Raw genomic sequence first — 24556 nt, 5'->3', positions numbered from 1 at the left:
ATCTCCACTCTCCTTGATGAGACATCTTTCTTGTTTGTTCAAACCATTCATTTTGTTGCAGGCAGAGAAGCATGCATTTATCACCAGGCTGTGCTGCGCCACAGCCTGCCACAGGCCGATTGATGACCCATGCCGGGCCCAAGCGGCCCAGGAAGCCTTAATACAATGTAAATGACTGAGGACCACATCCAATCTGCTGTTGTCCTCTTTCTCTCTCTTTTTCTCTCTCTCTCTTTCTCTCTCTCTCTCCCTTGCACCAGCACAGTATCCTTACTGCCTCTGCACGTATCATGGCTCAACCCAGTTAATATGAGGAGGCTAAAGCAGAGCATCCAGACAGTCAGCTTTGGTTAAGCATTGTTGTTCACTGATGAAAGGGGAAAGGAAAGCACACACACTGCTCATACAATCAGACATGTGTCTGTGCAGGGAGGGAAAAAATTTGATCTCCTTTTGCCAACAAGATGTCATCACCCAGCAATCACAAAATGCATTTTTATGCAAGTGTTATCATATTTCTTAGTTAACAATTTTAAAATATTATAAGCTGGAGTATATACAAATTATGAAACATTTTTTGTAGCCCTTTCATTATCAGTTTGATCTTTGGGTTGTTTTCGTATTAATTAGAAGCATTTTTTGAATTTGTATGAAAATCAAATCCGAATAGGCTACAGGATAAAAACTTTCCCCTTCATGCTTGTATGTGGACACATGTGCTTGTATTATGCAGCATTTCTTAAAGTATATTAATGCGACAGCAAACAAGGTTGTACATTTTGCACACCCTCATTTTACTAAATACATTAAGATTTTAACTCACCATCACACTGAATGTGTGTATACGAGTGCCATGCTTGTGCAAGCGCTTGTGTTCTTGTGTTGAATATGAAAGTGAGGTATGATGTTTGTTCTGTTGTGAGCTTTGAGCCCTAATCTGGCTCTTAAAGACATCTGTCACTACAGATCTGGGTTGTTTTGTCATGCTTCACAGCACAGACAGGCAAGAGAAGAAGGAAAAAAAATCGGGCCTGTCATTTCTGTTGTCTTGTATTTGGCATATTGAAGCTGACACAAATTGTGTCATTGCATCCATGGCTGGGGAATTTTATTTTCAGGTAGAATTTGCAGCAATGAGAGATCTTTCAGAAAAATGTCTTGCTTTACTGATTTGGCCAGCCTTCAGGAGCGGTGGATGAAAAGACACCAGGGATGAGAAAAATTAGCCTCATATGTTTTCCCCCGTTGTTGCAGTCTAGGAACAGGAAGATTTATTCTGTCCTTATTCATTCAGGCCTGAGCTTCATTCAGCAGGGGAATTCAGCAGAGTTCAGAGGAAGTGCCAAGTGGAATGATCAGCATGTTACAAACAATCTGTAGCTGTAAAAAGTGGAAGTGTGCGGTGTGTGGATTTGTGGTTATCTACTGGGGGGTGGAGCAGCATTGCTGCTACTGACAAACTTGTTTTACTGCCCGTAACAGGCATACGTGTGTACGTATGTGTGTGTGTGTGTGTGTGTGTGTGTGTGTGTGTGTGTGTGTGTGTGTGTGTGTGTGTGTGTGTGTGTGTGTGTGTGTACATATTAGCACTTGAGTAGGGTGGAGGTCATGACTAAACATGCACACCATTCTGTTAGTGTAACTAAAGTAAGGTTCTGTGTTACACAACTGACTTGACATAGACATACAAACACTAATACTGATCTGGGTCATACAACAAAAAGGAAGGTACACATTCCTACAGCTTGAGTATTAAAAAATAAAACCCGAAATCTCTTTTTTTTTTTTTTTTCAGCACCCGTACCCATCAGAAGAACAGAAAAAGCAGCTAGCCCAAGACACAGGCCTAACCATTTTACAAGTAAACAACTGGTAAGTCAAGTCTTGATGTTGCTATCTCTGTCACCAGCATAGCTATGCCTTTCATTTTTGAAAGGCTTCACATGCCTCTCCCTTCCAGCCGAGGCTAGGCTAATGCTCATAAACTGTGAAAAACATTTTATTTATCTACCCTTTCCTCATCTTTTTTACCCGCCTGATCATTCATGGCTAGCTATCAGTAAAGCATTTAACGCCAAGCCACCACCCTGTGTTTGATATATATTTATTTTCTTTGATATGTTTAAGCAAAAAAGGAAGATCTTACACCTCCGCCCCTGCTTCCAACCATGATCCCGCTTCCTCTATCAGCTGCAGTACTGAAACCATCGCCTGCCCCCTCCCAAAACCTTTTTCCATTTTTACACATGCTATAAGGTGGATTAAGGCTTCAGTGGCCTGGCCAGCACTGCCTTTGTACATGGCTTAGCACATAACTGGGGGTGGTGGATTAAATAAAACGATCACAGAGGCAAGGAAATGATACAAGAATTACTTATCAAAATGCGATACCCAGTTTTATCTGCAGCTTCATTTTGTTCCGTACATTTTGTCAGTGATGTTCAGATTAATCGAACTGACAGCTTCTTTTCACAATTCTGGGAAAGGTATTTGCACGGATTTGGGGTTTTTACACAAACTTTATTACATGGAACCCCATTTTATCATTCTAATTCTATGTACAGGGTTTTCTATTTACAAATGAGAAGTCCCCGCCTTTTATTTGCAGCCTTTCTTAATATATTTATCAAAGCTGGTTCATTTATGGCGTGCTCTATCTGTTCTATACAGGCAGGCCGACATTAACCAAGCTTTTAGGTTTATCTGCCTTGCAGGCTCACATGCCACCTGAGGGTCAATTGATTTTTTTTTTTTTTTGGTTCTGTGATTCATTTTTTTTTTTTTACTTTATTTTTTCTGGATCACAATGAGGGACATGCCTGGAGAATTAGCCTGGTTTGTCTGCCTTATCTGGCAGCCAATTTTTTTCCTGGGGAAGTCAAGCTACTTAAATTGACCACAGGAACTGCTGTTATCTGCCTTTAATGCACCCTACAGTGTGGATAGCATTTCAATTACACTAGTAACTAAAGATTAGCCCCCGCCTGGCTGTTTCATGCTTCTTGCTGCCATTTCAGTGCCCCATGCACCTTAGCTATAGGAGCAGAAAATTGAGTTGCCTTGCCTGTGTCATGGTGATTAATGCAGAAATAGACTGTTAAACTAGGAAGCTGGAACAAGACAGACAGAGAAGTATGATACAGACAGACAGACAGACAGACAGACAGACAGACAGACAGACGATGCAAGGATTCAATTCATTTTATGCCCTGAAACCTCAAAAACACAGCATGTTGCTAATACTGTGAAGAGGCTACAGGAGACAGGTTGATAGAAGCATTCTCATTATGACTGTGGGAGAGAAGAATGCCCATCGCTTGCTCTATTCCTTCATCAGAACTCTTACCCATATGAAATACGGGTAAGCAATATTCTTCTGAAGCTTTGAAAGATGAGCCATAGACAGGATACTGTTTTTTTCAGCAGTCAGGTTGAGACATCGAGTTAAGCATGTCTTTGTTCAGACAGACCCCCTCTTCTTCTGGTGTCTTCTTGTCCTGCTGGAGGTGGTATAGGAATCAGAATATGACAGACCTTTGCCATATGAAATTCCTGTTGATAGGCCAAAAAGGCTCCTGAATTCCTGCTCTAAACAGGCATTGTGTATGGCCTTGCTTTGATATCGGGCACTGGTGTGGATCTAGCCAGCAGCACAAAGAGATAACAGTAAGGAGAGAGAGACAGGGAGAGGGCAAGTAAGAAGGTGGGGAGGGGTTGGGGTTAGGGCAACGTCTTCAGTTTCCAATTGTCCCTTAGGGGAGGATGTGCTGAATCACGGCTTTGTCCTGAGGCACAATTGGCCCTGGAGGATGGCACAAGGGCACTCTGTACACATGTCAGTAGACCGGGGCATCTCTTGCTCTCTCTCTATCCTATGTATTGCTATGCCAGCTTTTCTCCCTTACCTGTCCATGTACCTGCTCCCACCTAGGCTACCCCTAGACCAACTCCAGCTGTGTGCTTATGTGTGTGTATCTGTCATGCAATCCTTATACACTTCCTTACCGTCTACTACTTACTATTTCTCCCAATGCCTAAACACACCTGCATGAGAGAGAGAGACAGATAGAGACTGCACAAAATTAATACTGTAAGACACTCCCACAGTGTGGGTTAAAGTACAATGTGTCTACAGATGTTTGTGTGGGAAGGTGGGGCATTAATAGCTGCTCAAACAATAACCTGGTTTGATTACTTAAATGACACAGCATCCTTAGATATAAAGGTTGCACTGAAGTGGCTATTAGTTAGCCTTTATTCCAGCTATGCTTATTTACATTTTGAAGGTTTTTGAAGTCAGGTAAACATTGCCAAAATGGTTTGTTTAAGTTTGCACATGATAGCATGCTGTTTTGTCCTGGGTTAAAGAGAAGCCAGAGAGAGAACAAGGGAGAGAGAGGAAGAGAGAGTAAATGGGATGCTCCAGCTGCAGTTGTCATTCTCAAAGCCTGTGTGTTATTCTATCAGTCTGGACTAAATGGGGCCTGACCGCATCCTTTCATGTCCCAGCATCAGGCTCAGCAAGACATGCCTCTGTTTTACTCCCGAAACACCCCGACCAAGCATTATTTACCCCCTCCTTTTCCCCAGCATAGCTTGCCTGGCACACCACTGTTCCACAGTCTGAAAGATGAGTCTGATGACAGACAAACAGAGAGAGAAAGATACTAAAAAAGAAGGAAATCAGCCCTTGTTGGGTTGTTGCCTAATGTGTAAGCGCTGGACCATTTCCCTGCCACCAGAGTCAATGCTGCTGCCACGACTGTGGATCACTAATAACAATAAGGAGGGCACTGTGCCATTTTCTATTTTTACCCACTCTTCCCTTGTTGTCTTGATTATTTGTGAAGGAACAAACCAATATGAAAGCAAATGAGAATGTGAAATGGAAAGCAATAGGTAACTTCAAATTAGGCTTTCAAATTGGGGCCCCCCCCAAATCCCAGCTGATGAGGTGACAAAAGGGGAAGCATAACCTCCCGCTGAAGCTGCAAAACAGGCACTATATTTCCCCTCCACATGCTCAAATGCTTAGATGCTTAATCTTAATGCAGCATCTAAGGCAATTTTCATCTTGCATTCGTGTGCACAAATTAACACGACCTGACAAGTTACAGCTGAACTGCCCTTCCTGGCCTCTCTCACCCTTTGCCAGTCTGTACCAGCACAAGTGCTCCCTGCACTGTCAACTTTGTTAATAGCTTCGAAACTTCTGCTTCCTTTAAACACTCAAGTGAGATATGCAGAAACAGAGCTGCTTTCTAAATGTTTTTATGTTTTTTTTATGACTAACTTATTTGGCATGCACAGCTCTTATTAAATTCAAAATAATAACCAACATTTTCCAAAAGTAAAATACCATTTGAATAGGCAAGTTTGCATATCTTTTTTTTAACTCCTGATCAAGAGCATGGGATCTTTTTTTCTTTTTTTAAAGCAGGGTCATTTGTGGCTTTCTACCTTTTGTACACATATATGTATAAGATATCTATCTATCTATCTATCTATCTATCTATCTATCTATCTATCTATCTATCTATCTATCTATCTATCTATCTATCTATCTATCTATCTATCTATCTATCTATCTATACACAAAACACATCATCTAAGGTAGACAGCAGTGTAGTTGACATTGCTGGTTATCCATTTAACATTGACCCACATGGAAATGTCAGACCTTTTTTAGGATCCCACCTGGGAGTCCGAGCAGCAACCATGGTGCATCATGCGCTTTCTAAATATACAGCTACAGTATAAAGTAGAAGAGATGAGTAGATGAGAAGAGGCCTGGCTAGGGAGCAACTGTGGCTGGCTGGCAGAGCAGCCACATCATCATCCCCCTCATTTAGGACCCGCTAATTGGCAGTTAATTAGCAGAATTGACTCTGTTGTCAGATCCCAAGTGCCTTACACCCCCCAACACACACATTCATACACACTCCCTCCTCTCTAGGATCATTTGATCTGGATATCCCCCATAGTGCCACAGTGATAATCCGATTTCATTGTGCAGTGAGTCTCCAGCACTTGAGTAAATACGTATCTCACATTTTGGAATAAATACCAGTCCTGTCCTGTCAACACAACAGTCTGTTAATGAAGAAACATTTCAGTATGTATCAAATATACTTTGCTTCCATGTCTACATTTTCCCCACACAGTGTGAACACATTTACGTGGGTTTATATTAGTGTGCATGTAGCGATGCCAATGCTAGGTGCTGAGCACTCAGGTGTCATTTACAGGACCTGTTAAGATGGGTGGGTGGTAGCTTGGCAATATTTTTATGCACTAACTGTGAGTGTTGCCACTCAGTTATGACCACCAGTTTGGCAGTCACTGGCTAATAGTTTGAGTACCTGTTCATAACATCAATAGTAAAAAGGATAATCTTAATATTTGGAGAATCAATTTGTAATGTAGTCAATAGGATGAAGAAAGTTGGGGATGTGTATACGGGAAAAGTAAGAGTGCATGTTATATACTCTTCCAGTGCTTTTGTTTCTCAGTGGCTTAGTTTCATTGGTGAGTTGCCTAATAACAAGGGCTACAGACATTTATGTAGGTTTTTTACATCATCATTTCTGTTTGAAGGGAAAAAAACTGCAAAGGGCAAAAGGTTGGGGTGGGGGAGAAGGAGAAGGAGAATACAAGGGCAAATAAGTGGGTTAATTTATTTCATTTCCAGGTATGGCGTGTAAAGGGGAGGGAGCCAGAGAAAGAGAGAGAAAGAGAGAGAGAGAGAGAGAGAGAGAGAGAGAGTCTAAGAGTAGAGGATTGCAGTTTTCATGAATAAGCAGCTTAATGTGTGTTGGCACCCTTAGTGAGCCTCGCTGAGTCTCCATGCGCCTCAGGCCATCTGTGAGCAGAATAGCAATTTTATTACGTTGTCATTAAACCAATTTCACAGCAGTATTGTTTGTTAATGAGCAGCCGCAAACGAGCAGAGATGTCACGTACTGGAATAGCAGCAAGATTTGTGACTTCTCTCTCTCTTTTCCTCTCTTCTTTTTCTTTCCCTTTTTTTTCACCATTTCCCTCTTTTTTATGTATGCCGGTCTTGTTCTTACTCATGTTCTCTCTCTTTCTCTCTCCCTCTCTCTCTCTCTCTCTCTCTCTCTCTCTCTCTCTCTCTCTCTCTCTCTCTCTCTCTCTCTCTCTCTCTTTCTTTCTTTCTGGATTACAGGGAGCAAAGGCCCATAAAAGGGAAAGTGCTTAAAGATAAAATGTAAAGTCTATACAGTCAAGGCTCTGTTTATGAGGTTCCATTTCACTTTAGTGCTCATTGGATGGAATGGTTTCTCCATGGTTTTCCTCACTGTACAGCGGTAAGGGCTGTGATATTGGTCTTGATTTGTGCCACTAACTTCAGCCCCACTTTTGTTCGTTAGAGATAATGGGTATCTGCGTGCTTCATTTAAAATTAGGACCAGAACATTTTAAATGCTTTCTGAACAAGAGAGTAAAGTTTAAGCGTGTAACCATAGTTTGATTCACATTGTCGTTAGGTTAAACATGGAAGCACATTAATCAATGAACCTTCAGTTATACCACAAAAGGTCCTCATTGGCTATGCAAGCAGCCTGGTAGTGCTGGGATGTATGGGCCTTGTCACTGCTGAGCTTCCTGTCTGTGTACTCTGGCAGTGCTACTGAGGAGGAAAGTCGCACACAGATCAATTGGCTTTTTCCGCAGCTGACATTATTTATAGGGAGCTGTATATCAGCTCTTCCTTCTAGCCCAAGCAAGGGGTAAATACAGCCCACATTAGAGAAATAAAGCCTACAGGTGTGGAAAGGCAGTGAGAGTGCAGTGAGAGAGAAAGCGGGAGAAAAGAACGAGATGAAGAAAGAGGGGTGGGATTGAGGGAGCGTAGTGTTGTGTGGTTGCATTATTCTTGCTGACATTGCAACAGAATAAAAGGGCATTAGAGAAAAAGAGAATGTCTAAGGGTGTGGGCTACGGACTGAAGTGCGAGCAGTGAATTGAGGAGTTTATCAGTATATAAGTGTGGTAGGGTGGTGAATGGTAGGTTTAACAGGTGCATATTGCAGAGCCTGGGGTGTGAAGAGAGTGAGAAGGGGTGTGGGTCACAACAGGCAGCTCCTGACATGACTGATCCAAAATATAGTGCTCCAGCATGGCCATCCGGCATTCTCACCTTGTTCAGACATGCTCTCTCTCTCTCTCTCTCTCTCTCTCTCTCTCTCTCTCTCTCTCTCTCTCTCTCTCTCTCTCACACTCTGGTGCTTGTTTCTTCCTCGCTTATGCACTCACTCAACCTCATAATCACATCTGCAAACAAGGCCCTAATGTATTTCTAGTACCTGTTTGCTGCTTTCTTTAGAGTCGGAATTTTATCGCCGGTGCCCTGTGGTGTCGAGGTGCATGCCAATAACCCTATCATGGAAGACGCAATAAATCAATAATCTGTTTTAGTTTCTGTAAGCACTTCATGCCAAAGAGCAGGGCTGTTCCAGATGAGGTACCATCACAACGAGTGCCAGAACACTACATAGATGTCCCCAAGCTCTGGGAAACAATCACACTCTGGAATGCATCCCAAATTTGCATGGATACCAGGGTAGTCATTTGCCATTTTGCAGAGAGTCTACAAAATAGAAAAGTAAACTACCACTGTTGCTCTTTATTCAGCCCAGTTATCAAAGCATCCAGGCCACTATCGTGACCATTCAGCATGGCCAATTTTGGAAACACAATAGAGCTTCATTGCCCACATAATCCCCCACACTTGGCCTTATGAATATTTATTAAGCCTTCACAAGAATGATGTTTCAATTCGAGCATGTGCAGAACAACTGTCCCTCGCAAAATGTCAGAGCTTGGGTGCAGATATTATTGGGTGTTTTTAGTGGTTACATACAACAGTTTTGAAGTTCTCTACTGAGCACATGGTGTTTTTTGTTTATAACTTTGATGGTCTCCTTTTGAACCATCTTACTAAAAGAGGAGAGAAGCGTATCTCTCTTCCTATTTCTTAGCCTGTGTGCACCTTATGGGTCTGATGTTAAGGTAGGTTGAATGCTTTGCTGCAGATTTTTTATTAGTGAGAGTAGGATTGTGTGTCAGAAGATGAATGGAAACTCTCACTCACTACAACACTTCTAGTCTCCACCTTAACAATCTGTCCTGTTGGTTCACAGGGCCTCAGGTGGAATATAGAGGGGAAAATGGGAACAGCTTTGTTTTTGGAGTTCTATTTGACTCATCCTGCTACTACTGAGTTAGTAGTGACGCTTGAACATGAGCTAATAAGAACTGTTCCTGAAGAAGATCCAGTAAATGGCCTAGATGGACAGATGCCCTGCTGAAGTCACTAAGGGGTACATTTATGCTGTAAGGGGGAAATGCACAATCCCACATGTACACCTTAGGGCTGGACTAGTAGGGGGTCATGGGTTCAATCTTTTCAGCACACTGGACTATTTATACTGGTGATGTGTTGTTTAGCTTGTCACCGTCAAACATGCCTGGAGGTTTAGTGTGTGTGCATGTGTGTAACTACTGAGCCGAGTGCTACATCAATTATTCAAGAGAGGTTCCAGAAAAGCATGTTTAACTGCTGGACGTTACTGTCTCTCATTTGAAGGGATTGTGTAGTGTTCATAAATACTCTTAACAAGCACAAGTGCACATTAACTATATGGTATTTCAAGCCAGGACTATGTTTAGGAACCTAATAACCGTAGCATCCTTGTTTTAGACATTTTGGTCTTTCTCTCTCTTATTCTCTCTCGGTCTTAAGGTGTCTTTTTCTAATTGCTGAGATGTTGCATTTTCTCTGCCCTACATTCCCCACTCTGTCAGAAGACAAAGGGAAAGAAAATGGGGGCAGCCATCTACCTACTTTGTGTTTCTGTCTCTTCACAACCCTCATGTGCAATTCAGCGCTATTTGTGTTATGTAAGAAGTATGTATTTGATGTCCCTCTATACAGGCTTTCCTCTCTCGTGGAAGCAGCCTATTATATTCCCTGCTACAAGCTGAGAGAGAAAGATGTTTGATATGAAGCAAAAGAAATAGATTGGCCTTATTTCCTGTCTCTGACTGTAGCCACACCGGCACTCGTGTTGCCAAGATGATGCAGTCAATTGACGTTCAATTTTGTTTGAAATGTCACGCCTCCGTGGCGTCATTATCAGGTTCCCCTGGTAATCCACAACGCCGTCTGTTTAGTTTCTGACAATATGAGGAGTCATGGAGCCTCTGTTACTCGATCACTAAAGCTTGGGGATAAAGAGTAGAAAGCAAAGAGAAAAAGAACCCATATTTCTGATAGCTTGAGGAAAGTGTGAGGTGAGGGTGATGGGAAATGGAGATTATACCTGCCCTCCCTGTTATGCTGCACAAAAGACTCAAACACAGCTCAATAGAAAGTGGTGAGGGCTGATCAGGGACAGGCCTTGGGCCCTTCTACACTAAATAGAATGGGTCCACTGACCCCAATGCATGACCTTCTTGTTTTCTGGAGGTGGCGTAATGATAGATATTCGCAGCCTCTGCCTGGCTTTGGTCAATGAGAGGCAGATAATTGAAAGCATTAACGAGTGAATTGAAAGACTCTGCAAGACCCCCAATGGCCCAGCTGCACTGACCTGCACCAAGGTCCTGGGCAACACCTGCCCTCACTATTTAGCCTCAAACACTCTTGTCCTGGTATGTGTGTTTATGTTGGTCTGCTTATTGTGTTGTATGTATGAAATAACCACAGGAAAGACGAGTTGAAATTCTTTTTGAGGAATGACACTACCTTAAGCGCTGGCCACTTCTGTCAGTCTCTATATGTGTAAGGCAGACATACAATTGTGTTGTCACACACAGGATATTCCAAAATTCACTTCAGTAAGGTAAAAAAAAAAAACTCACTCTGGTACATGAACTGCAGGGAAAAGAAAGAGAATGGCTTATGTACTTCTATACACCCTCATCAGAGGGGGCTTTTTGGGGGGTATGGTGTGTGTAGGGGGGATGAGAATGTGGACAGACTCCTAATACTTCTTCTGGCAGTGATAATCAAAAATAATAGCACTGGTAAAAACATTCCAGAGCAAAGGTGCCTGCCTAGAGAAGAAAGGGGATTAATGAGGGGGAAAGATTAGGTGCCTGAAAGTGAAAGCGCAAGAGAGCAAGAGGGAAAAAAAAGTATATTCTCTCTAGGGATTTGAAAACTGTTAGTGCTAGTGTAGGTTAGCTTTGCTTGGTTGCAGCAAGAAGAAGGCCTTGTTCACACAGGTGTGTTGACGCCTGGGGCTGCCTTGGCCTCAACCCATTCCATTCACAGACTGATTTGAACAATAACTACTGTATATGTTAAAGCAGGGAGTGGGGGAGCGTCAAAAGGAGATGCCTGTGAGCTGTGTTGGGGCCAAGAAAAACCTCAGCGCAGTTGTCAGAGCTTGTTGATATAGCAAGAAAAAGCGAGAGAGGTTTTTTTTCTCGCTCGGCCCCTTCCTTTCCACCCCTCACCCCCCTATCAGCTCATCTCCAACAGATTCAGCTGGTTTTGTGCCGCAGGACAGAATTGGGAGAGCAGAATTGGAAGAACAAAGTCGTGCTGTACGAACCAGCAGCTGCTGCTTGCAGGATCAAAGGCGCGACAACCCGGGCTTCCTGGACTGCGCCACCACACAAGGTGTTTGACAGACAGTTAACAGCTGGGCTCGCTCCTTCTACACAGTGTAGTCTTGGACTGTCCAGCAGACTGGGGGTGACATCCCTCGGCGGGGTGTTCCCTGCCTATACTCGGGTTGGTATCTAAGTGAGAATGTGCCACAGGTGCTGCAGCTCCACACTGCCTCCCAGTCGTGTTTATATCTGTGTAATTGCTATGGAAGGGAGAGTTATAGAGAAGAATCTGTTTGATTTTCTACAGTTTTGGCACACCAGACCTCATGACTGAGTGAAAAAGTTCCAGTGCTGCAGTGACTTTTATTTTATTTATTTTTTACATGGAGCTTGACTGCTCTGAAGGATGCCAATCTGGAATTTCTGAAATGGATTCAGTCATTGCAGCATGCCTGGAGACAGAGCCAGAGACATTTCTTTGCTCTGACTGCATCATGATGCGCCAGGGAGAGACAGAAACAGAGAGAAAGACTCAGGGTGCCGCAGTGCTATTGATTTATTTTAATTAGCAGCTCATTAAAACGTGTCAGTTTGCAAAACAAATATATAACTCTTCGTCTGATTTACCACTTGGATCTTAATGACTCCTGCTGACACAAAACTGGCGCAGGAAAATAGCTCAGAGAGACAAAGAGCGAGAGAACGAGTACAAATTCTCTTCATATGTGACAGAGAGGAATGCAGCAGGAGTTGGGGGGAGAGCTAAAGTCTGTGGAAAAAAAAAGTACAAGAGGAGAGGAATGGCAGGGCCAAGGGAGGAAATGAAGCGGTGAAATCGGCCAAGGTAAGGAAAGGTGAAGCACTTTTTCTTGTTTAAGAGGAGCAGCAGAGAACTATGTAAACACCACAATGGTCTGAACATAGGCTCCACAGCATTCGTCCAAAGGATACACGCATACACACACACACACACACACACACACACACAATCCTACTCAGCTTGCTCCCCCATCTGTACTAAATCAAGCGACAGACTGAGGTAATGCATGCCGCGTTATGTCTCCCGACTCCTGTTTTAAGTTTAAGAAGAGAGAGATCTCATGGGCTGGAGGACGCCTCTGCACACTCCTCCCATCTTTCCCAGTGTCACTCAGTTTTTTTCCACCCCTCCTCTGCTTGGCTCTGAATAGATCCTCTCAGATAGTTTATGATAAATCCACAGATAGGTGCAAGCTGGTGACCAGCTTAAATAGTTACTTTGTCTGCCCAGCAGGCCGATATGAAATCTGTATTTACCTCATAGCAGATTAGAGGCTGCTGGTGGCCTGCAGACACACGTCTGACCCTGTTAGTGGGTGATAATTGGGGCATGTTTGCTTTTATTAAACCCACGCTTCCCAGGTTTATTCTGTGTACACTTCCCAGGTCAAAGTTGAAACTGAAGCTATTTTCCCTATTAAGACGTTAACAAAATTTTTGTCAAAGCTGACTTATTTAATTTTGTTTTGAGATTTTCTGTTGGAAGTGAGATTTAATTAAAATTCTGAGAGTGCTGAATTTGTTTGAGGAATGATGAAGAATTTTACTAGTATATACTATATCTTCCCATAGTCTTTATGACTGGAATGAATTTTACTTAATGACACTATTTTTACACATTTGTTCCTGCTCCTGAAAGCTTCTTAGTCTGACTGTTTCCCAGTTTAAACCTCAGCTTTCCTCTCTTGCACCATGTTTTACCAGATACCACCAAGCAATGTGGTCATGCTGAACCTGACCCTGGCCCTGATTGGTTAGGCTTTCAAGACTGCCCACCATGATTGGTTGGGGTACAGTCGGAGAGTGTCGCTTTTGGCTGGGCTCCAGGGAAAGGCGGTTTGCCGTGGGGAAATTTTTAGAGAAGGAATGCTGACGACAAGAGCTAGTTACTAGGTGTGGCCGCACAACTCTACAGAGCCTGTCATTCAGTCTCTCACGCTCTTTCTGATGGGAGGTGGGAGGTGATAGCTCAGTGGTAAAGGCATTGGACTTTGAATCTGAAGGTCACAAGTTCAAATCCCACTACCTTCAAGCTGCCACTGCTGGGCCCTTGAGCAAGGCCCTTAACCCTGCTTGTTCGGGGTGTCAGCCAAATGCTATAAATGTAATCCATACACTGGGCAGTCTGGTGATTCAGCTGGGCAGCCATTGCCTTTCAAAGATTCACGTGTACTGCATCACCGCATGCGATGTGACATAGCAGGGTGAAAATGTAGTCAAGAGTGCAGGAGCCTGCTGCATAGCCTGTTTAACACGCTTGCTGGCCTAGATGATCCCCTTGGGCTGTTTGAGTTAAGATTTCTGGTGGGGCAGAGAGTGTTGATGCAGCTCCATGCTAGAGTGATGTCAAGTGGACTCCTGCAGTTCTGGCTCCATTATTCTTATTTGCACTGGCAGGGGTTTGTGTATAGCTCTGCTCTAAATCTTAATGAAAATGATCCACTGACAGAGCGTCAAATGAAGTAAGGGAAGATCGACATGGTTCCTCTGTGGAAAGAAGCAATTGAGTTGTTGTTTTTCACACAGCACACTTACTAGCTAGACCTCTATGCGTTTTTTTTTTCCTTTATTTTGTTTTAGCTTAAGTTAGATTGTTCTTTTAACTTTTCCTGTAACTTTGAATATTTTCTAAAAAAAAATGGCCTTCACACTTTTCCCTTTTTTGTCCTTAACTCCCTGATTGATTTGTAAAGGCTGTCTGTCTTCACATTAAACACAGCCATAGTACCAGGCTTTTTTTTTTTATCTCCTGCAGTAATGTACACATTCTGTTGAGTATCCACAGAAATGACCTTTCAATGACCCCTTCACCTAGCCTTTAATTATTTGTTTGAAGACAGCATGGAGTTCCCATGCTGGGTGTAGAGGACAGGGGGAGGGGTGATAATACAAGTCAGTATGCTCAGAGGGGAACATTCAGCACTGTTTGTGTGTATGTCTGTGTGTGTGTGTGTGTGTGTGTGTGTGTGTGTGTGTGTGTGTGTGTGTGTGTGTGTGTGTGTGTGTGTGTGTGTGTGTGTGTGTGTGAGAGAGAGAGAGAGAGAGAGAGAGAGAGAGAGAGTGAGGGACGGGTGGTATATAATGTTATGCAGGCTCAGGCTATAATAAGTACTCTACCAGATGTAAATAATAAAAATGGTAGTAAGACTTTGGAAGTACCCGTCCTCATGGCCGGACTCTATACACATTTGGGACTCACACAGGGAGGTAGCAGTTGCGGTTAGGTCCCCCTGGTCTGTGTGTGTGAGTCTGAGTGTGTTTCGGCAGGCCTCTGCTCCAGTGTGCCTGCTTAGGCTGTTTTCTCTGGAGGCTTGGCATGGGTGTTGTTCTAAGCACACCCCATTAGCAGCTCATGGGAGGAGGGAAAACAGTGTTATCAAGCCCTGGTCTGATAATCTCAATTGGCTTTACTCAAACTGATAAAAGGCGCTTTGGGGGCAGAAGAGGGCCCTGGTCAGCCCCCGCTGTGTTACTGTGGCAACAGTTTGGAGAAGGAAAACAGACGCTGTGGTGTTTGTGTGTATGTGTTGTATTGTGCAAAGATGTGTCCAGTTGGGACGGCACTGACATGAAGAGGTCAATCGCGATGGCAGCTGTTTAAGAAATACATTAATAGCTTTGAGGAAATGTTTATGTACGGCATGTTTGTTCAGGAGCAAATTTATCTAGCTCTCTTTGCCAAAAGGCACATAATGTAATAGAATCATATAAAAGTACACTAATATAATAATGTGTTCTGGTTTATTAAATAAAAAAGCTGAATGATTTCTAGATAAAACTCTGCTTACTGGTGTGTATAATTATTTGTCTTATTGGCTTAATATGCTGCGATAGTAAACAGGCATATTCCTCACGTGCGAGAAACATTCCTAACATAACGTGTTTATGGTCCAGTTCTGGGAGCATGGCAAAGGGGGAGGGTGCACATGGTTTTGATTTGAGCCTTCCAGAGCTTTAAGGCAGTGAGTTAAAGCTCTGTAGAGCTTGGCAGGCCTCGTTTTTTTGCTGTCTGTCCAGAAAATCCTGACAGGGGGGATTTTTTTCTTGTGTTTACATGCCAGAGATTAAATCTCAACTTCACTACAGGGATAGTGGCATTTTCTGACAACAAAGACAGCCCTTAGAGAGGACATGATGCATTACTTTGATTTCAGTTATCTCTAGGGATCATTAGGAAGTTGTGGTTTAAAAATAGATTTAAGGGCCTAATATTAGACTATATATATATATATATATATATATTTTTTTTTTTTTGTAATATATATATATATATATATATATATATATATATATATATATATATATATATATATATATATATATATATATATATATATATATATATATATGTGGGTGCACCAGTCGTTTTTCCTCAGTTCAATTGACTGTGCTAATACCATCTGATTATTTTTTTCTGAGTTGTTCAACTCTGAAAGTAAAAAAAAAAAACATTCGGTGCATTTGGATCAAATGTTTCTTCTCTTTTTTTCCAGCTGTGTATTTTGTAAATGTAAGCCTGTCACTTTGAAAGCCCAGATTACAGGCGTTTAAGTTAATAGGAGAAGGTAAGGGCAGGTATCAGTGGTTCATGAGGGATTAGGGGCCCAAATTGATTCCAGTTCTCCTTTGCATCTAATGACCAGTCCTGTAGCATTGCTCTGAGAACATTAGGTTGTGTATCCCACCGCTGTTCGTTTAGGATAGCCTGGTCATGATTGTAACCTCTCTCTAATATCAAACACATGTTGGTGCATATAGCCCTAACATCTTGGTACAGTCCGAGCGTGTTAAAAGAGCACCGTTTCATTCCGCAGAGTCTTTGACTTGACACGGCCTTGGGCGTCCCGTTCTGCCAGAAAGAAAGGGCTTCCCTGGCTGGCACTAACCTTGTGGTGACCCTGCAGGCTTTACAGTGCAAAGCGGCAGGAGAGAGCAAGGCCAGGGTGGCTTTGTGGAACTGCACTTATTTGCCGCTGTGGTGGTGATAAAACTTCAGACAGCCTAATTGATGGGCTTGCTGACATAACAATACCTCGTGAAAGCACAGAGGGGCAGTGCCTGGTCCTCGTTTAAAGACATCTGGGAGGGGAGCAAAAGCCCCCTACAATGCAGCCAGAAAGGGGGGCATGAAGAAGGCGAGTGAAAGACTGAAAGGAACCATTTGTGTCCAAGCCCTCACAAACTTTTAACTTATTCTGAATTTCTAATGAGCGATAACCCACTAAGAGTAACGTTTATGTGCACGAGAGGACCGGTGTGAAGGTGCAGCATGAGTAGCCCCAGAGTGTCAGATACACAGTGGCCTCACCACAACTACATGCAATGCTTGTGGAATGTCTTTTGAGTAGCCATAGTTACCAAAAGTAATCAAAAGCTTTATTAAGCTAAAGGAATACATCATAAGGGACATTAAAAGGATACCACTTTGGGCTCCCAAGCCTGAGCACAATCGCTCTTTTGTTGTTGTTTCTTGGTTTTGATTGCTTTTCGAGGAGCTAGCCACTAATGCAGCCATAAAGTCATGCAAATGGCTTTGTCTTGATTGTGCTCTGTAATGAATATTTGTCTCCTTTAATGGTAGGTGATTTAAAGTCTCTGTTCTTTCCCTCTGTTTTGTCTTTTCCCAGGTTCATTAATGCCAGAAGAAGAATAGTACAGCCCATGATTGACCAGTCAAATCGAGCAGGTAAAACCATCACTGTTTCTCTGCTCCCTATTCCAATCAGTTCTTTGGCAGATGAACATTCTCACACAGTCCTCCATTATGGGATAAAGTCCTCCTTTTTTCCATCCTCTGCTTTCCTGCATCCTCGGTGGGACATGTGCCAATATGACCAAGCATGTTAGCTGATGGCTCTAATTAGATGTTCCCAATCTAGCTTGTTAGAGGTACATTAGCACACATTCTCTGCGAAATGCTAATTGGCCACATGAGTACTTTAGAAAAATGTATAGAGCATTTAACCATAATATGCTTCTTAATATGCTTCTTGTAATTCTTAGTAATGAATTCGTTTTGAAACTATGAAGCAAGAATCCAGAGGGTTTTGTGGTTATTGATTTAGTTCAGATTTCTGCTTCTGGGTTTCAGGTATAGACAGAGCTGCTATTTTTGTGAAAGGATTAAAATGACTACACATTGTTAACTGATAAGATGTTACTTCTTCTTACTACTGCCAAATCTTTTCAAACCACAAAAGATAAAAAAAAAAAAAATAATCCAATAAGATCCAACTGGGATTTATGAGGTATAAAATGATCAGTTTAGTCTTAAAGACATTAAGAGGTTCCTTCAGATTGCTAAGAGAATTGTGTAAATGCTGTGAAACTTTAACTGAATTAGGATGTTCTGAAATGGCTCCTCCTGGCAAAGGGGTTGGGACCCATTTTGAATATTCCGATGCACGATGTCGCAATCAGCAAACTTTCCAAATACAGCATGACTAATCACTTTGCATAATATTCTGAAGATAACACACAAGTGCTCATAATAACAGCATGATTGTTTAGTAAGATAACAGACACTAAAGCTTTGTGGGGCAATTTGTTCCTAAAAAAATGTTCAGACAATTCTTTCTGTTTTTACTTCATTGGAGAGTGTGTTTAATTTATTCTTCTCTTGTGCACATGTGCATGTGTGTACTGGACTGGCTCTGCAAGTTTGCATACTAGGTCTTTGACTCATGAATGCATCAGAATGTCTTACAGTGTGTTTGGGCTAGAGCTGGGATATTTGCTCATTGTCTGGTATGTCTTCTCTTCTTCTCCCCTCCTGTCCACGTTTTGACTACAATCAGGTTTTCTTCTTGATCCTTCAGTGAGCCAGGGAGCAGCATACAGTCCAGAGGGTCAGCCCATGGGCAGCTTTGTACTCGATGGCCAGCAACATATGGGAATCCGGCCAGCAGGTAAGCTCGTATCTGACCCACCAGTAACCAGTTACTAACAACTGCCCTGCCTGATCACTACTCACTCCTGGTTCCATTCTGGTTTAGCTCTTGGTCTGCTTTGCTTCATCAAGCATGCCATCTCAGTCTCTCCATGCCTGCCGCCTGTTTAATCTCATTCATTATTGATCTCAGGCACAACAGGTGTCAACAGGTGTCTCTCTTTGGTAGAATATTCTTCTCTGTCTTTCTGCTGCTGTACTTGTACCTCTTCAGTGGTGGGCTCTGTTCTTACTGTCTGTGACTCATATCCTTCTCTGGTGTTTCTCTCATCTTCCAGGGCCTATGAGCGGAATGGGGATGAATATGGGCATGGATGGGCAATGGCACTACATGTAACCCCCACCTTGTAAAACAAAACTCAATGAAATGGGGGAAGTAAGTACACCGGTGCTTTTTCTCAGCTTTTTTCTTCCACTTTCTTTTTTTTTCCCCCTCTTTTTGGATCGCTATGATACCAAACCTAAATAACAGCAAACACATTCCACGCATAACCTCCAAAGCCCTGGTGCACAGTGTGTTGGATGAGCCTGCTATGGGTTTAATAGCAGAGAAGGAAGTATTGCAATGCCCACCCTGGAGGAGCGGACTTGTGGCGCCAGAAGCCAGGGGAAGAAAAAGCAAAAGAGAAAAGCACTGGCCACAAATTTATTTATCACAACAGTGGCATTGCTCTCCCCATCTCCCCAGCCAATGCAAATGTTGGACATTTAGGGAAAAAATAACATCTCCAGGGGCAGGGGCTGACGGGGAGAAATTAAGCAGGCTCCAGTGAAGCGATAAAGAAGGAGAAGTGAAACTGTCCTCAGAGTGACATAAATCTGTCTGGGGAAGGATTGATGCCCAAATTATCTTATATGCAAAGCCGGGAACGCCGCAGTACATTATGGTTCCTCTGTGAGATATACGGGCCGAGGGTGACATGACCGATCCTTCACTGGGAGGAACCCGTGTGTTTTGATTATTTTTTACAGGAGAGAGGGGAGGGGGCAATGGATCCCAAACATAAGACCCAGAGACAGGAGAGATGCCGAGATAAATTCAAAGGGATGCAGACGTTAAAGAATGGCTTCATATAAAAAGGGGGATTTCTCTTCTCTCGTTTTTTCTTTCTCTCCAAGGCTAAATGGTTGTTGCCTGATTAAGACACCCATTATACCTCCCGTCAGCACTGTGGCGCTGACATTTGAGAAATCAAGACATATTACATCCCAAAGGCGCCAGAGCAGAGGAAATTTTATTTAACACCTAAACTCCTCTGCTCAATGAGGCACAATATAATAACACTTACCTTGATTAAAAGAACCCTTTATATGTAAATAGGCAGTGGATTTTCCAAAGGGTCACCATGACGATTCTTCTGACAGCCTATTTCAGACCCCCCTTCTACCATCATCACCACCAGCACCACACTGCTAATGGAGTCAAAAATGCAGAGAGCAATGTTCCCTAAAACAGCCACAGAGAGACAACATTTGCTCAGCTTGGATAATTCTTAATATAGGCTATATACTTTCTAGACTATTTAATTACATAACATATTTTATGCTTCATGACCAATTACATTAATAGCTTAATACAGAGGAATATTACCCTCTCTTGATTTGATTACGCAGCCACACAATATGGTATATTTGGTAGTTAATTATCATCAGCCATTGAGCAGACTGCTCTGCTGGAGCAGGCAGAGCGAGTAGGCCGGTCCAGGCAGCATTATTGTCCTCAGATGGTTTTACCACTCGTGTTAATAAAGAAGGGGGGGGCACGCTGCACAGATCTACTAAACAGAATGACTGCAGCTTACAAGACTTGAGATTACCAGCTTACAGTGTCAAAAACATCTGCTGGGCCTTTTAACAGGAGCCGATCTAGGTTATATGGAGGTGGGTGCACTCCTGCTGCCCTCTCTGGCTAGATTGATTTACTTTTTATGGCTGTGATAGCTGGCTTTTAAAAGAGTGCTTTAGCGAACGTGCATTTGAATGAAATGAAGTAAGGTGGAAAGCAGGTATACGAAAATGACACGTCTTTTAACAAAGGAGTTTCGTTCATTAATCTCACCCTCAGATGCTCTTTTTTCTCCTCCGCAAATCCTCCTGTGTAATTTCTTAATTGCAGGGTACCAAGGTAGAGGAATGCAGCACATGAGCATGCCTGGTGACCTTGGGGTGACCCCCACTTCCCCCGCCTCAACTGGTCGTTGCTAATCCCCTTGGGGTTCACATTACAAAGTAGTGCAGTCCAGGCTTTTGCTGTCCCTTGGCCTGCTCCACACCCATACCTGCAAACCCACAGTGCTACACAACGGCACCAGTCACTGCCAACAGCCACCAAATATACACACAAGCTCCAGGAAACAATATATATATATTTACACATTTATATATTTTTGTGTCTTCACAACCTTCATGTGTTATGTTTTACTCAGAGAAGTTTCCAGCATTCCAGAGTTTTCCTTTCTAAAAAAAAAAAAAAAAAAAAAAAAAAGCTCCCTTAAGAGGAAAATATCTATTATGTGCAGTTCTCATGTTGTGATAGTTAACTGAACCCCAAAATTATTTAATGCTTTAGTAAAAGGGATTTAAACAGATATGACCACTAGACTCAGCAGAGGATTGAATGTATATGCAGTTTTCTTTGCATCTTGCCAGTTTGCGATGTCAGTGCATGGATGTGCAGATCATTTTACAGTATGAGAAGTGAGCAGGAATATATCGGGCTGACTACATCCCACAAGGCCCTGAAATACTGCAGTGTAGTTTTTCATGTGTTCTACACACTCGGTGCGCTACATGTGCAAAACGACCCGGCGATGTGGATTTACACTGCGTTTAATCAAATATTTCATTTAATGGTTAGCATACGATTAGGTATGGAAAAATATAGAACAGGGACCTTTAATGCATATTTTATTCTATACAGTATTACCCTTATTAACGTTATTCATGATGGTGTGAATGTGTGTATATAGTAGGAGTCTATGCAAGTTTGCTGAACCTTTTTTGCTGTTTGTGTTTTTTGCAGGTCTGCAGGGCATGCCAGGGGAGTACGTACCTCAGAGTGGTCCTATGGGCATGAGCATGGCACCGTTACCTTATTCTTCTCCACCTCCTCCTCCTCCACAGATGCCACCACACCTCTCTCAGCTACGACACGGACCCCCGCTGCACTACGTTCCGGGCCACGTGCCTCCTCACCCCGCCATGCTGATGCACGGAGGACCTCCTCCTCATCCCGCCATGAGCATGTCTGCACAGAGCCCCCCTATTTTCACCCCCATCGACCACAGCACTGGTGGACAAGGCCTGGACATCCACGCCCAGTAGTGTAAAGGGAACCAGACAAGTGCAAGCGAGAAAACAACTCCAAACAACTCCCCCCTGCCCACTCCACTAAAGCGATTTTGTTTGTGACTATTTTTAAAGAACAGAATGAAAATGGAACAATTTTGACCAGAATTAGACTCTCAAAGTATGGAATTCCAGATGAGCTGTGATAATTTTTTTAATCTTGTCAAATTTGTTATTTCATCGATGGAGGACCAAGCTGACAAGAACACTTTGTAAAGTCTTGGGCTTTTGTTAAAGATCAACAGAAGACATTTTGGACTTTTTGCACAATTGTGCAAACTGAAATAAACACACATATACACACACACACACACACACACACACACACACACACATTCACTGAAACATGCTCTCGTTTGAACCATTTTAAGAAATAATTCTGAAAGATAAAAAAAAAAAAAAGACAAAAGAGACTCCAAGAGTTACAACTACTGTAGTATAAAAGTATAGACACTAAGTTAAAACTTGTGCATTTTTAGTTGATCACTCGATTTTATGTTTCCAGACCTAGTGCTAGAATTAAAGGTTAACCCCCTGCTTTTCACACTGTGCGTGCTGTTCCCTGAGGGAGAGGTGGTATCATTGCAGCAATAAAGAAAATAATAAAACCAAGAAATAAATAAAGGAAGAAACATCTGTAAAAAATATTGGCACTAAGACCTGAGCAGGCAGTGGACTCGTCCCAATAAGGACCAGAAGTAGCACTCTACAGAGAGGTTGCTAAGTGATGCCCGCTGATTCAACACAAACCTTTATTTCACGCCCCTCTTTTTGGTTCATGAATGAATGTTTCCCTGTAGCTAAAGTTCTTAGTTTGAATTGCCCAAGCACTGGATTGTGTTGGTTTTATACATTTTTATTTTGTTATTATTTTCTTTTGTATCACGGACTCTCTATCACTGAAGAGCCTATTGAAGGAAGCATATCCGGTGAAAAGCAACATCCCACAGTAGTTTCCATGCCTCTGGATCAACACGTGCACCATATGGACAGCACACACACACACACACACACACACACAAACACACACAATGGTGGATTCTTTGGCACTTAGAGAAGCTATCGGTGGTTGATGCACCAAAAAAAACTTTAAAAAAAAAGAAGAGGAAAAAAAAGAACTTAAATTATGAACTCAAAGCTTGGAAAAGAGCTAAGAGAATATTGTAACAAACTTCGTACAGAGTTCAGTCTATTAATTGTTTCCTGTTAGATATTCTATGTGTTTACCTCAATTGAAAAAAAGAATGTTTTTTGCTAGTTTCAGATCTGCTGTGGCATTGATATTGTATGTCCATGAATTCCTTCCTTTTTCAGCACGTGTTCCTCACTAGATGATAAAGATGCTGCCCCCCCTCCCCCTTAAGCTTTGTCAAAAAAATACATTAAATACTTGTATGAGGACTGTGACGTAATGTTTCAAAGGTGTTCAGTCACAAATGCTGTAATAAATATTTCATTTTTTGATTTTGTTAGATTCCAGTCTGCTCAAATGTGTGTTGATACTACTGCATGTTTTTCAGAGAGAAAATAATAATAATAATATCAACAACAACAATAATAATAAGAATATCAATGATAAAAAATATTATTATTATTATTACTATTTTTATTATTATTATTATTTCTACTACTATTGCTACTACAACATACTACAGATTAATGTATTTTGGCATCATGTTTGTTTTTTTTTTAAATCACTTTGTATTTAAAACATTTTTATGAGATTACACTTTTGCTGTGATTTATTGATAGCGCTGAGGCGGTAAAATGTAAATGATGTAGTAAGAGCATATATAGCTGTCTCATTAGTATTAGGCGAGTCTGTTTTTATCGGGGATTTAGCATTAGCCGAAACAATAGCTTGTGTGTGTGTGAGTGTGAGTGTGTGTGTGTGTGTGAGTGTGAGTGTGTGAGTTGCTCTGAAGCGCCCCCTGCTGGCACTGTGCTTTTGAGTCTTTGAAAGTGTTGGGAGTGTTGGGCGTCCTGAATGTTCATCACTCTCACAGCTGCAACACGCACACACTCACACATACACACACACACACGGAATATATATATATATATTGCTATAATAACGGTATAGAATTATATAAAAATAACTATAGATAGATAGATAGATAGATAGATAGATAGATAGATAGATAGATAGATAGATAGATAGATAGATAGATATAAATATATAGTCATTTATATATAAATATATAGTTATTTATATATAAATTTATACCGTTATTATAGCCTATAATAAATATAAATAATGACGTCATTGGTTTATTCCGTTTAAATGCAATTTGTTATAAAAAAATATTGGTAGTATTTATATGACAATTTATTATACATATAGACACCACTAGCACTGACTATAATAATATTAAAAAGAAGACAATTATAACAATTTGACAATAAAATGTAATAATAATAATAATAATAATAATAATAATAATAATAATAATAATAATAATAATGCAACGAATATAAGAAATACAGATTTTAGATTTATAAAAAAAAAAAAAATCCAGAAAAAAAACAAATATTAGAAATTGCAATATGAATGAATAATTATAGAGAGAGACCAAAATGTGTGCTTTTTGTCCTGACTTGTACATTGTTCACTTTCGTTCGATGTTTACA

At 41.7% G+C, this 24556-nt stretch overlaps 1 protein-coding gene across 12 annotated transcripts in view; it reads left to right on the top strand.

Moving 5' to 3' along the window:
- meis2a (Meis homeobox 2a) overlaps positions 1-23399 on the top strand; it is a 68983-nt gene extending 45584 nt beyond the window's left edge. For 4 of the 12 annotated variants that reach the window (XM_083545585.1, XM_083545594.1, XM_083545595.1 and 1 more), the window contains 5 exons: positions 1796-1872; positions 17256-17314; positions 18426-18536; positions 18856-18953; positions 21600-23399. In XM_083545585.1, coding sequence (XP_083401711.1) covers positions 1796-1872; positions 17256-17314; positions 18426-18536; positions 18856-18914 — 306 coding nt within the window. In that variant the 3' untranslated portion in view covers positions 18915-18953; positions 21600-23399. The remainder of the gene's footprint in view (positions 1-1795; positions 1873-17255; positions 17315-18425; positions 18537-18855; positions 18954-21599) is intronic. The other 8 variants (XM_083545590.1, XM_083545584.1, XM_083545588.1 and 5 more) reach the window with 3 other exon arrangements.
- Positions 23400-24556: the final 1157 nt, after the last annotated feature.

This window comes from Silurus aristotelis (genome assembly GCF_946808225.1).
Source record: "Silurus aristotelis genome assembly, chromosome: 6".
Classification (NCBI taxonomy): Eukaryota; Metazoa; Chordata; class Actinopteri; order Siluriformes; family Siluridae; genus Silurus; species Silurus aristotelis.
This window is presented reverse-complemented; position numbering and strand designations above follow the sequence as displayed.